Raw genomic sequence first — 15,047 nt, forward strand, 5'->3', positions numbered from 1 at the left:
GTTAGGTTAACTGGTGACTCTAAAATTGACCGTGAGTGTGAATGGTTGTCTATGTGTCAGCCCTGTGATGACCTGGCGACTTGTCCAGGGTGTACCCCGCCTTTCGCCCGTAGTCAGCTGGGATAGGCTCCAGCTTGCCTGCGACCCTGTAAGACAGGATAAAGTGGCTACAGATGATGAGATGAGATGTCCGAAACAGAAGCAAATTATCCATGTAGAAAATAATATGATATAATTCAAAGGATGGAACATCATTAATTTTAAGTGATACCCAGTTTTTTATATCTTTATATCTGACCAAAAACAATGAGAAACAGGACATAAATAAAACAAACGCTCCAGTCTTTCATCATCATTACTGCAGAAGGAACACTGATCCACCTCAAAATTAAATCTTTTTTTTAGAAGCTCTGCCACAGGATAAATCTTATTGATGATTCTGAAATGCGTTTCTTTAACTTTAGGCAAAATAGGCAATTTAATAAATTTTGAATATGCTTTGTTTAAAGTGCCTAGAGTTACCAAATTAGAACCCTGCCAAGTTATCCCTCTGCAATAATCATGAAACATTTTGGATTTCAAAACATTACTAATAAACTTATTATTACATTTTTTATCAGTCAGATTATATTCTCCAATCAGTAGATTTGGTAGTACTGTTAAAGGATTATTGTATACTAAATAATTGTGAATCAACTGGGTCAAAGGTAAAGGAATCACATTACATATTTTGTTATATTCTCTTTGAGTACAATTTAAGTTATATTTTTCTATAAAGTCTGTGTAACTTAAAATGATACCATTAAGACTGATTTCCTGTTTATTGTGATTATTCTGTTGTTCCATAAAGTTGAACTATGAGGAGAAAAATTGTGGGTGAATATCATTGTCCAAAAATGAAGAATCTGTTGATGAAAATTAGACAACTTTATAGGGATCCTGTTCACATCAAAATCACATTTCAAAATAAAATCTAAACTTCCTATTTTCTTAAACAAAGACCTTGGGATGTGAAACCACATTGAATTTGGCTGTGACAGACAAGATTTTATCCAGTTTATTCTAAAGGTGCCGATCATAGATTCAAATTCTGCAGCTTTAATACCACCCTTGTCATACTCCTTAATGAGTTGGGACCTTCTAATATAGTGAGTTTTATTCCTCCATAAAAACTGGAAAATAACTGTGTTGGCTTTCTTAATATTTTCTGAGGAAATATACAGGGAGTGGCAAGGATAAATCAGTTTGGAAATACCTTCCGCTTTAGCTAAAGTGATTCTGCCAAAAATAGTGAGGTCTCTGGTTAACCAGTGACTGAGTGATTTCTTCATATCTAATATAGGCTTAGAAATATTAGTGTCTTCTCTTCTAATTAAAATTTTAGATATCGTTAATCCTCAATATTTAACTTCAGATTCTAATTGAAGCAATAGAGGAGTCAGAGCTTGTGTGGATAGGGAGTAGTTCACATTTTTTAATATTAAGAGATAATCCGGATGCTTTGGAGAAGACTGAGATCGTATTGAGAGTTTTATCCACCACTGATTTATCTTTAAAAAAAAATAGATGTATCATCCACAAACTGACTTATTTTAAACTCTTTGTTGAAAATTGTAATTCCTTGTATATCATTGGAATTATTGATAAGCAATGTTAATAGTTGTGTTGCCAATATAAAAAGCTTCAGGGAAATAGGGCATCCCTGTCAAATACCACATAGCACCTTAAATCTAGGAGTCACTCCAGGGTTCAGAGAGACAGAGCTACTGATGTCAGTGTAGAGCATCTCAACAACATTACAGAACTTAACCCCAAAACCCAAGAAGTGTAGCATTTTCCACAAAAAGGGATGTTCAGCGGTATCAAACGCCTTAAAGAAATCTAGAAACAACACATAACTATCTGTTTTAATGTAATCTCTATAATCTAACAAATCTAAATCAGCCGGGTATGGTTATGTATGTTCTTGACTTTTACAAAAGCTGATTGACACTCATCAACTAAATTTGTTAGACCCCTATCTAATCTATTAGAGTACACATGTGCTAACAATTTGTAATCATTACATACAGTAGTAAGGTTATCGGCCTCCAGTTATCGAGTGACAGTTTATCCTTATTGGGCTTTGGGATCAAGGTGATGATGCCCTGTTTCATAGTAGGAGACAGGAGTCCAGTTGAAATACATTCCAAGAAGGCAAAACATTTCTCTGATATCTTTCCAAAAACAGGCGTAAAACTCCACAGTCAGACCATCAAGTCCTGGTGACTTCCCTTTTGACATCCGCCTGATTGCTATATCCAATTCTTCAATTATAAGCTCCTCCTCCATATGTTGCCTAAAGTTCTCATCAATTTTTTTGCTACATTCCCTAATTTTTGAGCAAAACAATTGACAGTCATCCTTTGAAAATTTGGATTTATACAAGTTGCAATAAAAAGTTATTATTTCCTCATTGACTTGGTCTTGATTATCAATGCTAATATTGTTAATAAGTAACTTGTGAATTTTCTTTTTTGTTTGTCTTTGTTTTTCCAGACTAAAGAAATAGGAAGTATTTTTTTCACCTTCTTCTCACCAACGAGCTCTTGAGCGAATAAATGCCCCTTTTGCTTTTTCCAGATATAGATTATCTAATTGGTTTTGCAGATTATTTAATCTGACTTGTTCTTCTAATGATGTCTGTTTTGTGACATAGTTTATTTATCTCATTAACAGTGTCTTGTTGTTTTTGTTTTTTAACTTTAGAAATGCATTTACTTGTGCTAATGGCAGTTTCTTTAATTTTGAATTTAAACCACTCCCATTTACTCAAAGGTGACATTTCTAATTCATTAATTTCTTTAACCAAATTTTTGGTTTCATTACAAAACTCCTCGTGTTCTAGAAGACTACTATTAAATTTCCATAAAGGGTTAGAGATAAGCTCAAACCCACCCAACCGAAAGGACATCGAAATTGCACAGTTGTCAGTCAAGGGTGATGCTGATATTTCACATTTAAAGACCTCATTAATTAGGTTAGCAGAAATTAACCAGTAATCTAACCTTGAGCATTCCCCATTGTTAGCGGGACAGTACCAAGTATACTGTTTAGTATTGGTATTTCTCATTCTCCAATGGTCAATTAAACTTCCCTTTGAGATAAATTCACCTATAATTTCCTCATAATAGTGACAAGGTCCCCTTGGAGGAAAACGATCCAACCAGAGGTCAGAGACCAATAAAAATCTTCTCCCACTATGACTTTGTCAGTAATATAAGTCACTTTCCATCCCTCGAGCAGCCTACTCAAGGAAGAATAACAATGTTTGTTCTGTGCCTTTTTGTTATAACCATATACACGTAACAGAATATAGTTTGCACCATTAAATTCAATCGCCACCATTAGCCAATGTCCATTGATGTCACTTATGTGGTTAATTACATTCCCAGAAAACCTGTTGAACAGGATCATTACTCCAGCTGAATGTGATGTCCCATGACTGAAGAAAGCAGTGTCCCCCCATTGTTGTTTCCAGAAATTAGTGTCAGCCTCCACTGAATGAGTCTCTTGCAAGAAAATAAAATTGCTCTTCTGCTCCTTACAAAAAAGAAATGTTGCCTTACGTTTCACATTATTCTTTAATCCCCTAGTATTTAAAAAAATAAAAGATAACATTCACTAAATATCAAGTATGCACGAAGAAAATGATGTGCAGGAATGAGTAACTGATATGTCCCTGTCATATTTCAACGTTAACATTTATTGCAACAACCCTCGAAATATCTGAACATTAATATAAGCATCAGGCTAAGTCAATGTACCCGTATTGTAGCAAGGTACACCTTATAGAGTTGTTCAATCGGGGTCCACACGGCGATTGTCAATCAGAGCATAACCTTCCTTCAGAAATGCTCGTTTCCCCTTCTTCCTGGCTTCCTGAACCAGTGGCCACAGCTTGGAACGAGTCTCCTGGTCTTCTTTGGAGAACTCCTCTCTGAAGCGAATATGCATCTCGCTGCACACTCGCGCTTCCTTCGATTTTTTCCACACTTCATCCCGGACGGTTCTCATCCCGAACTGGATGATGATTGCCCTCGGCGTGTTGTTTGAGGTAGCAGCGGTGTTCTTCTTTCCCAAACGGTGGACAGTATCCACGGTGTCTCGCAGCCAGTCCACAGACAACAGCACAACTCTTGTGAGTATCCCGATGATGATTTCTCTTGTGTTTTCTCCATCCTTTTCAGGTAGACCAATCAGCCTCAGGTTCCATCTCCTCTTGTACCAAGCCTGTTCCTCATATGCATTTTTAAGCATGCTATTTTCTTTGTGGAGCTCGTCAATGTTTTTTCTGGAGCAGAGCAATTTCTTGTTTGTTCTCTCTTGTAGCCATCGCATTAGCTTCTATGCGTTTATCAAAGCTTTTCAGCAGTACAGTCTGTTCGTCCACTTTTCCAGTCAGAGCCTGGACTGCGTGGAGAATGGCAGCGCTGATGTTCCCCTCTTCCTTTTTGTCGTTTTTCCCCTTCCTTTTCTTGGGGTTTGGACTTTTAATTGGCGTATGAGTCAAGTTAATTCTGGTTTCTTTTGGAGATTTTTCATCTACCTCAATATCTTCAGTGTCACTGTCCTCACATGCCTCATGGAGAGCGGTTAGATGGTAGTCGTGGTCGGACATATCAGCACGCACGCCGTCTTCTTGACAGTATCAAAAAAATACCCTCTTGAAAGTTTAGATGTTTCGCGGAAGTACTGTGGATAAAGATACCCGAGTGAAGGTTTTAGGTTGTTGCGCAAAACTCACTATTCAGGGACTAAATGATATTTTTTACAGAGCCTGCAAAGGTGCTGCCTCTCACTCCGCCATCTTGGATCCTCCCGCAGTAATGTCAGTAGATGGCGATAGATGGCAGTAGTGTTGGTAGATGGCGATAGATGGCAGTAGTGTTGGTAGATGGCTGTAATGCCAGTAGATGGCGATAGGTGGCAGTAGTGTTGGTAGATGGCTGTAATGTCAGTAGATGGAGATAGATGACAGTAGTGTTGGTAGATGACTGTAATGCCAGTAGATGGCGATAGGTGGCAGTAGTGTTGGTAGATGGAGATAGATGGCAGTAGTGTTGGTAGATGGCAATAGGTGGCAGTAGTGTTGGTAGATGGCAATAGGTGGCAGTAGTGTTGGTAGATGGCTGTAACGCCAGTAGATGGCGATAGATGGCAGTAGTGTTGGTAGATGTCAATAGATAGCAGTAGTGTTGGTAGATGGCAATAGGTGGCAGTAGTGTTGGTAGATGGCAATAGATGGCAGTAGTGTTGGTAGATGGCAATAGGTGGCAGTAGTGTTGGTAGATGGCGATAGGTGGCAGTAGTGTTGGTAGATGGCTGTAATGCCAGTAGATGGCGATAGATGGCAGTAGTGTTGGTAGATGGCTGTAATGCCAGTAGATGGCGATAGATGGCAGTAGTGTTAGTAGATGGCGATAGGTGGCAGTAGTGTTGGTAGATGGCTGTAATGCCAGTAGATGGCGATAGGTGGCAGTAGTGTTGGTAGATGGTGATAGGTGGCAGTAGTGTTGGTAGATGGCTGTAATGCCAGTAGATGGCGATAGATGGCAGTAGTGTTGGTAGATGGCTGTAATGCCAGTAGATGGCGATAGATGGCAGTAGTGTTGGTAGATGGCGATAGGTGGCAGTAGTGTTGGTAGATGGCTGTAATGCCAGTAGATGGCGATAGATGGCAGTAGTGTTGGTAGATGGCTGTAATGCCAGTAGATGGCGATAGATGGCAGTAGTGTTGGTAGATGGCGATAGATGGCAGTAGTGTTGGTAGATGGCTGTAATGCCAGTAGATGGCGATAGATGGCAGTAGTGTTGGTAGATGGCTGTAATGCCAGTAGATGGCGATAGGCGGCAGTAGTGTTGGTAGATGGCGATAGAGGATGGTAGTGTCGCTAGATGGCGCTGTCCGCGTTCCTGCTGTTCTCCGCTTCTCTGAAGAAGAAGCAGGAGCAGCGCTAAAGCGGAAGTAAGTACGTGGCCGGAGCAGCTGACGTTTCTGCACGATGGCGACTGAGGTTCAGAGCGGCGACCTCAACGGTGGAAATGCGAGCCGTCTCGAAGTTTCCATCGACGGTTTGACTCTCAGCCCGGACTCGGAGGGGGAAGCGGATCACGCGGACGCGCTCGGGACGCACACGGGCGGGCACAGCGCCGCGGAGCCGAGCGGCACCGGCCCGGAGGACGCAGAGCAAAATGCCGAGAATTCTGTGGAGCGGATCTGGGGCTTCCCGTTAGTGGAGCTCTACGGCCTGGCGCTCAGGTTCTTTAAAGGTACTTCTTTACACTTCAGGTTGATTTAACCGTTTAAACCCGGGGCTCGTGTCGGTGTTAACCTCTGCGGCCAAAACCCCTGCGGCCGGCCGGCCCTCCTGTCTCCCTCACTCCCTCCGCGGAGGCGCTTAGCATGCTAGCTAGCTGCGCTGCTGCTCCTGTGGCTAGTCACCGTTTCATTAGCAGCCGGGTGCGGGGTGGTGTGCTGTAGCTTTCCGTGTCGTTCAGGTCCGGTGTGTGTGTGTGTGTGTGTGTGTGTGTCAGTGTTGGCGGTGTGTGTGTGTGTGTGTGTTGAGCAGAAACTCTCCCTCAGTTCCGCCCTACAGGCAGCTCGCGGTGGCTGAGGATCTGCAGAGCCCGCTGCCCCACCACATTACTGTACTGTACAGGATTGCCTTCTCAAATCTCCACTTTATTTTACTGCTCTAATTTTGGTTAACGTGTTAAACTGATAATTAGTGAATGAAGAGAGGAGCCGCGCATTTCCACTACACAGGAGAATCAGATCCAGCGGCCTCATCGAGAAACACTGCACATACCAAACTCAGCTCCTCATCTCCACACAGCAGCTTATTATTCAGGAAAAAAGCAAGGTTGATGTGGAAATGTAGTCTCTCTCTCTCTCTCTCACACACACACACGACTCTCTCTCTCTCACACACACACACACACACACACGCACACACGACTCTCATGGCAAAACAGTGACCTGAACACGAGGCATCAGAAGCTTCACACTGAAGTCACTCACTAGTGACATGAAACAACACTTCCAGATTAGCTTCTATTTTTATCGTCTTGGGGTTTAAAGTATCTTAAAATGTTCAGCGCTGGCTGTGATTGTACCTGATTGTGTCCGAGGCACGAGAGAGAGAGAACAGACACACTCATTCATTCACCAACAACCACGGGGAGATCCACCTCTCGGGTTCGGATCAAATTAATGACCCATGGCCAAATATATAAATAAAGCCAGGATTATCTGTTAAATAAATATCTATCTACCAGAAACTGGAAAGGCTAAAAGTACGTTCACTCCGAACATGGTGGGAAGTCTGCTCTGGCTGCCCTGCCGGCGACGCTGGCATGTTCGTGGGCATTCAGAATGCTTCCTCTTGTCAACGGTGTTTAACAGGGTTGCACGTGTCAACCGGTGTATCTTTTAAAACAATAGTCAACAATACCGTGAGGGGGACCGGGTAGAGTTTTTGTTTATTACTTGTTTTCAGAATCAGAAAAAGCTTTATTGTTGCAAGTAGGAGGAATCTGGCTTGGAGTTAAAGCACTCAATAAGTAAATGCTAAATAAAGACAGTCTATTCTAAGATGTTTAACTAAAACAAGATGAAAAATAAGAAAATAATGTGCAAATGAGGTGAACAGTTACTAAGACGTATACAGTTTCTGCCTTGTTGCAAAAAAAAAAAGGCTAAAGTGAGCGATTTCATTTCAACATGTCTCTCACACACTTCTCGTCGTGTTGTACATCCAGTTTGACAGCATCGTTCGAGTTGCATGGAAGTAAATGACGACACTCTTGCACGCTGCAGCATTAGTTAGTGTACAGTTCCTTCCTATTTTCACAAAACATTCTGCATTTTAGTAACTCACCTGAAAGACCAACAGGTTCTGACACGTTGGGCCATGCCTTTTTTTTTTTAAATTAAATTAAATGTCGTAGTGGTTAGCGCTGTCGCCTCACAGCAAGAAGGTCCTGGGTTCGAGCCCCGTGGCCGGCGAGGGCCTTTCTGTGCGGAGTTTGCATGTTCTCCCCGTGTCCACGTGGGTTTCCTCCGGGTGCTCCGGTTTCCCCCACAGTCCAAAGACATGCAGGTTAGGTTAACTGGTGACTCTAAATTGAGCGTAGGTGTGAATGAGAGTGTGAATGGTTGTCTGTGTCTATGTGTCAGCCCTGTGATGACCTGGCGACTTGTCCAGGGTGTACCCCGCCTTTCGCCCGTAGTCAGCTGGGATAGGATCCAGCTCGCCTGCGACCCTGTGGAAGGATAAAGCGGCTACAGATAATGAGATGAGATGAGATTAATGCAGTACTATACAGGAGACTTGGTTTTTGTCTTTGTATATCCCCTTATATGTGACTATTTCACACACGATCACAAATCATGCTGTATGGTGGAAACTGTTGCCTTTGCATGTGACTGCACCCCAGACCTCCTCACCCACCACCACCTGACTTCACTAATGCTCTTATGGCTGAACGAACACACATCCCCACAGTTACGCTCCAGAATCTAGTGGAACGACTTCCTGGAAGAGTGAAGGTTATTATAACTGCAAACGAAGACCGCGATGTTCAAAAAGCACATGAGGATGATGGTCATGTGTCCACAAACTTTTGCCATCAGCGTGTATAACGGATTATGGTTAATGTAAAATAGGTGGTGAAGCAGGCGTGATGCCAGGCATGCTGTATGCACAAGGTGTTGCTTTTTAAAGGAAATGATTTATGATAAGTGTGTTATTTTGAGTAATGTTTAATGAACACTCAGGATGCAACATTTGCATTACACCTGAACACCTTTACTGTAAAGTCAGGACTGCGTTTCGCTGCTGCAAATTCCACAGCCACCGACTCCTTTTTTTTAAAGCCGGTTACTTCAGATTTTCTGGAGAACCCTGGACTGAGTATATTAATCAGTAACGACAGTGAAAGAGTGAGACTGTAGCTCTGGGCCGCACATAGTGTCCTGAGAGTGTAAAGGGTTAAAGCTAGACTGCCTTTCAGATTTTTCAACTGTACGTCATAAAAAGAATTTTCCCCGACATCAAATTATTTTTGCTTAGTGACTGAAAGCTACTGAATTCGAATCAGACTTCCATTTTTTTTTTTAATAGAACAATTAATGAATTTATCTCCACGTAGCTCTAAATTCTCCGCTATTTTTTCCTGCTTCACCATGAACCAATTCAAGATACTACATCATGCATCACGTGGTGGGCTTTCCCCGTTCACGCAAGGCATTGTGGGATACAAATTTGAAACAAGAGAGAAAAATGGAAGACGTGAGTGTGCGAATGAAACGTGAAAGAGCGACTAGAGTAATGGAAAGAAAGCGAGAAGAAAAGACGTTATGTTCTATACGAAGGAAAGGAAACGCAGGACCAAACTAATAAATATTGGCGCTCAGCGAGCACCTCGGTGTGATCAGTTGTTCGTTTAGCGACAGAATGATGGAACTGTCAGTGCACGCTCAAAGGGAAACCTGTAGATGGCAGTAATGCAACACTGTGGATGCCAGCTGCTGTAAAACCCAAAAGAAGAAGAAGGTAAACCTGCGCATGTGCACACGGACTTCCTCTGTCTGCTTGACTGCGCGAAGCGAGCGATTTCATGCACATTATTTGCTTTAATCCCCTCAAATTAAATAACTTCCCAGCCACAGAATGGCCTGATATTTTGTGAGATATTACAGAAATAAACAGATATCACAATCACCACATTTCAGACGCAACTAAATTTCACTGATTTTGTTTTCACTTTGTATTTACTTTCTGAAACTTTAGACTTTCTGTTACTGAGCAATTCCAGCGTTATGGACGTGACACTTGAACTCAAAATGGCAACAGATGACCCAGTGCATGTTTTATTGTCTCCCAGTATTTAAACAGGTGTTGCATATTTTAAGGCTGTACCATACTGCAGAAGTGATAGAACAAGAACAATTCCCATAGTACATCTAGGGCATGCCAGAAAACGCCAATAAAAGATGCGTTATGGATGTGACACAAAAAGTATCACTTTTCTTGGGTGACTGTACATTTTTATCAAACTCTGTGAAATTGTAAACCTAATGTCGAAATGGAGATATCCATTTGATAGAGGGGTCCAAGGTGAATATTAAAAAAATCTTTGTTTAAAATATTTTGTATTTCATGCAGAGTTTCGGAAGGAAAAGTCAGCGTTATGGATGGGACGAAATTCCGTTACGGATGTGACGCGTCTGAAATAGACATGGCGTATGTTTAGAAAATCAGCAATTTAACCACCATAACCCTTTGAAAAACTCTCTAAATATCAGCTAAAACTATCAAAGTTCTTAAATAATATTTAGGATGGCTATTGTTTTGCTGTTTTGTGGATTTTAGCATACATTTCTGTGGCTTGTGGCAATAATATAGAATTGTACATGATCAAAGTTGATTTTAGCTTGGGGTTTACATTATAAGAAAGAAAGACTGACCGTGACATATTAGGTTGGTTATAGATTGGTTCAATTTATTCACATCTGTAAAATACAGGCCTAGGTGAGATCTCTGGGAGTGGTTTTGATGTATTACATGTTGCTTTAATTTTGCATGGTGAGGTTGACATTTACATGGAATTGCCCTACTCCGGTTCCTTGGACTAGAAGCTTACACTGGTTGTGGTTTATAAAAGGGGCTGTACATGACTCCTACATTGTTTGTTTTTATGGAATTTGCACTCAAGTGCTTTTACACTTGAATAATCTTAAGATCTGTTACCAAGTCTGTAAAACAGATTCAGACTCTACAACTTTACACGCTATTGTCATTCTCTTAACCAGCTTCATGAGGTCGTGTCGTCACCTGGAATGCTTTTCAGTTAACGTGTGCCTCGTCAGAAGTTGATTCGTGCAATTTCTTACTGCCTGAATACGTTTGAGATCAAATAATAAAAATGCAGTAAACGGCCCTATTCTACACCACAACTGTAGTAATCCGTGCATATTACGTCAAGAACCGAACAACTAAGTAAAGAGAAACGGCATCCATCATTACTTTGACATGAAGTGACTTTTAATTAATAAATGTAAAGAAAAAACATTGACTCAGAAGCTGTGTACAAATTTTTGACTGGTACTTTATATGACTTTGGGTTAAATATTGATCACCACAGATCCAGGAGCTTGTACATTGGTTTTCTGTGTTGTGTCCGTTCAGCGGAATGTAATTATATAACTGCAGCACCGTCCACATCTTCCGAGCATCACGTAACATGAAGCACATCCCAAACCCAGTTTCATGTAAGACATAAATGTTATGTACCAGCTGGGAGGTCCGATTCGTGAAATACCGTGACTGAGGTCTTGAAAGTACTGAGCAAGGCCGAGGTCACGGTATTTCACCATACGGACCGACCTTAAAGGAACAGTCCACCATACTTCCATAATGAAATATGCTCTTATCTGAATTGAGACGAGCTGCTCCGTACCGCCCCGAGCTTTGCGTGACCTCCCAGTCAGTCAGACGCAGTCAGACGCGCTGTCACTCCTGTTAGCAATGTAGCTAGGCTCAGTATGGCCAATGGTATTTTTTGGGGCTGTAGTTAGATGCGACCAAACTCTTCCATGTTTTTCCTGTTTACATAGGTTTATACGGAGCTCAGATATCAATGCGCTGCCGAAGCGCGCAGAAGGTGTTAGTACGCCTGTCATTATAGTGCGGACTTTCCATAGTATAGAAAATCGCCACGTTTCGATTTGTGTAACTGAACATTGTTTCATGTCACTGGTCATATAAACCTATGTAAACAGGAAAAATGCGGAAGAGTTTGGTCGCATCTAACTACAGCCCCAAAAAATACCATTGGCCATGCTGAGCCTAGCTACATTGCTAACAGGAGTGACAGCGCATCTGACTGCGTCTGACTGACTGGGAGGTCGCGCAAAGCTTGGAGAGGTACGGAGCAGCTCGTCTCAATTCAGATAAGAGCATATTTCATTATGGAAGTACGGTGGACTGTTCTTTTAAGCTGGTAAATCATATATTTATTTTTTTCTTTACCATATTCCAACAGAAAACAAGAGCGCCTGAAAGGGAAAACCGAGCCAAGCCGCCATTTTGAATCCTTTGAATGCTTCCTCCTCGGTATACAAGTGCACTTCCATGACAGGAAAAACCAACATTTTGCCGCCTATGTAGTCCCCTATTTATACAAATAGGAGTCATTCAGGATTCAGCCATGTTTTTGCTCGGCGTTGGCAGCAGTTAGAGGTTTATAGCTTTCTCCTGAAATGTTTTCTTTTATTTCTTCTTCCTCAGGGGAGTAAAACTCGCTTTCGCTGTGAACACTGTCGTTATCGCTATCCATGCTGTAAAATTAATGCTATTCTCCTGAGAAATGCGAAAATAAATGTTGGCAAAAATTGCTACGATGTTTGTTGTTGTTGTGAACGAGCGAGTCGCCAGAGGTCTGTAACCGAAGTCCATACCGTAGGATACGGACCCGCTCGCCAGCCTATCAGAGCGCAGGATTTGGACCGCGAAAAAAATAAATCTTATTTGTTGCCCACAGAAAAAGATGGAAAGGCCTTCCACCCTACATATGAGGAGAAGCTGCGTCTGGTGGCTCTCCATAAGCAGGTGTCTCAGGGGCCCTACAATCCCGATGCCTCCCCTGAGGTGGGCTTCTTCGACGTGCTCGGAAACGACCGCAGGTAAGCTTGACGTGTATATGACTGGTGCAGGAGACGGCTGCTTGGAGGGGAAAAAAAAAAAGTTTTCATGATATTTCTCATTGGGACCAGTATTGTTTGTAAAGTGTCCGATTTGACTCGTCGTTGTAGGCCTGTTTAAATTTTTTTGGAGCAAAATCTTTCTTTTTCAGACAAAAAAAAAAAATCTTGACTGTTTTCAGATGAAAGCTTTAGGTGGCTTCAGTAATAAATATAGTAAACTGATATTAAGCATATCCTCGTTTAAGCACTCGGCCCAAGCCAGAACTGGCACATTAGCAAAATGGGTCAGTTAGCGCGAGACGTGCGTCATCGGTATAGCGACGGTGGCCAAGGATCCGGGATTGAGCCTGAACAAAGTTCGGGGGATGTGTGAGCTAAATGTAAGCATAATCTTGTTAAAAATGATATTCAAGTACAGAGTGAACAACTAAATATTATTGTTATTTTCTCCAGTACTTTGTCCTTTTTTGGTCAGATCTCTCTGCTCGAATCTTTTTAATTCTTGCTTTACGTCCAGGTTTGCACTTCTCCTCCCTCAAGTGTTCAAAGTTGCGGTACTGCGGAGCTGCCTGCATGCAGCGCGGAGCCCCAGACTGCAGAGAGTATGCTCGTGCATCAGCCTGATTTTTGATGGCTTTTGACCGTACGATGTCCAGCGACGTCCGAGTACGACCACAGGGAACCCGACCATAAGTACAAGGCGATGTATCTCAAACACTTAATGACCGGACAACAAAATTTTGTATTTTTATTTCCATCAGATAGATGGGTTTTTAAAAAGCACTTATTTTTAATTTGCCTTTTTTAAATGTGGGATTATTTACTAACACGTTTTACAGAAAATATTCATCACAGTTTCATATAAAGCTAGAGCGGCGGCTACAATCATCAACACCTTAACGATCTTTTGGCCGTTGCAAAAGTAGAAAAGACTTTCAATATGTAAATTGTGCGTGAATAATTACTCAAACTTCCACTGGGGGGAAAAAATTGATTCCTGATTACTTGGCGTATCAGATCATGTGACCCTGTTACACAATTATCGACATCCAGATTATTTATTTAAAAAAAATAATAACCAGTATGTGATATTAAATTAACAAAACATTAGTTTTCATTTAAAACTTGTTTTCCATAGACTTGTATTTAGTACAAAATATCTTTTATATAAATATATGGATGTGGGTGTTTATGTAAATGAGGAAGTAATTCTAATGTTTGTAAACAAATGAAGTGATAATGTTTAACCTGCGTCAGAAAATCTTTGTTCCACTTTAAGTATTTCCGTAGATCACATTTTGTTCATCATTCGTTGTTGTTTGTAGTTTTGTAGTTTACTAATAAACGTCAACAGGGAGTCGACATTGTAACCACATGAAACTTCAGGTCAAAGGTCGCATCTCATTCCTCAAACCAAAATATACAATGTCTCCCGACATTGTAATATGTGGTTGATATTTACAACAAAATGCAAAATATATGTATATTTTCTAAATGGAATAGAAAAATCTGAATATTTCAAGTATGTAAAAAAAATTTTTTTTAATATGCTCAGAATTTGATTCTGTTCTGATTCTATTTTTTGCAGTCAGATTCCAAATACTCTATAAACATTCCATTCTGTTATGAATCAGAAAAAAAATTATAAATCGCAGCACTTTTTTTTTTTATTTTAATGTACTTCAACAATGTGACCCAAAGATCGATCCATAACAGTTGTAAATGTCCCTTAATCCCACAGGGTGTCGATAATGGTGGACACTGGTGAAAGTGATCACTATTATTGACATCTCACGTGATTCGCAAACGCACGTTTAGATACAAAATGGTAACTGTCAAATGAAAGAGTAAGAAACAAAGTAGGTTTTAACAAGGAGATCATGAAATATCAGTGAATTTGATCAGTAAAAACACGTCCATGATCTTTCCACCATGCTCACCTGCGATGATAACGTCTGGGTTTTGTGCTAAAAAAAAAAATTCAGTCTCGGGTAACGAGCTGTCTCATCAGACGACAAGATCTTCCGGTTGATTAATTAACCAATAATAACTGTTGTAACTGAAACTCACCTTTGTAAAATAGTTTTGTTTTTTTTTTTAATTATTGGCAAATCTGAAAAGGTGTCGATAATCGTAGCCGCCGCTCTAGTTTCATATGAATAGAATGTAGACAGAGTTGAAAAACAGGCAGTGGTGGAGTGGGACACGGACAGGATACTTGTAGTCCATAAACACAAACAGGGTCAAAACCAGAAAAGCGACACAAAATTCAAAGTCCTTTATAAATAACTGCGCT

The 15,047-nt window shown here is 40.9% G+C and overlaps 1 protein-coding gene across 2 annotated transcripts in view; it reads left to right on the forward strand.

The window, feature by feature from the left end:
* Positions 1-5,979: 5,979 nt before the first annotated feature.
* acbd3 (acyl-Coenzyme A binding domain containing 3) overlaps positions 5,980-15,047 on the forward strand; it is a 35,455-nt gene continuing 26,387 nt past the window's right edge. For both annotated transcript variants that reach the window (XM_060917956.1, XM_060917957.1), the window contains exons 1-2: positions 5,980-6,312; positions 12,589-12,730. In XM_060917956.1, coding sequence (XP_060773939.1) covers positions 6,045-6,312; positions 12,589-12,730 — 410 coding nt within the window. In that variant the 5' untranslated portion in view covers positions 5,980-6,044. The remainder of the gene's footprint in view (positions 6,313-12,588; positions 12,731-15,047) is intronic.

The sequence above is a fragment of the Neoarius graeffei genome, chromosome 3 (genome assembly GCF_027579695.1).
Source record: "Neoarius graeffei isolate fNeoGra1 chromosome 3, fNeoGra1.pri, whole genome shotgun sequence".
NCBI lineage: Eukaryota > Metazoa > Chordata > Actinopteri > Siluriformes > Ariidae > Neoarius > Neoarius graeffei.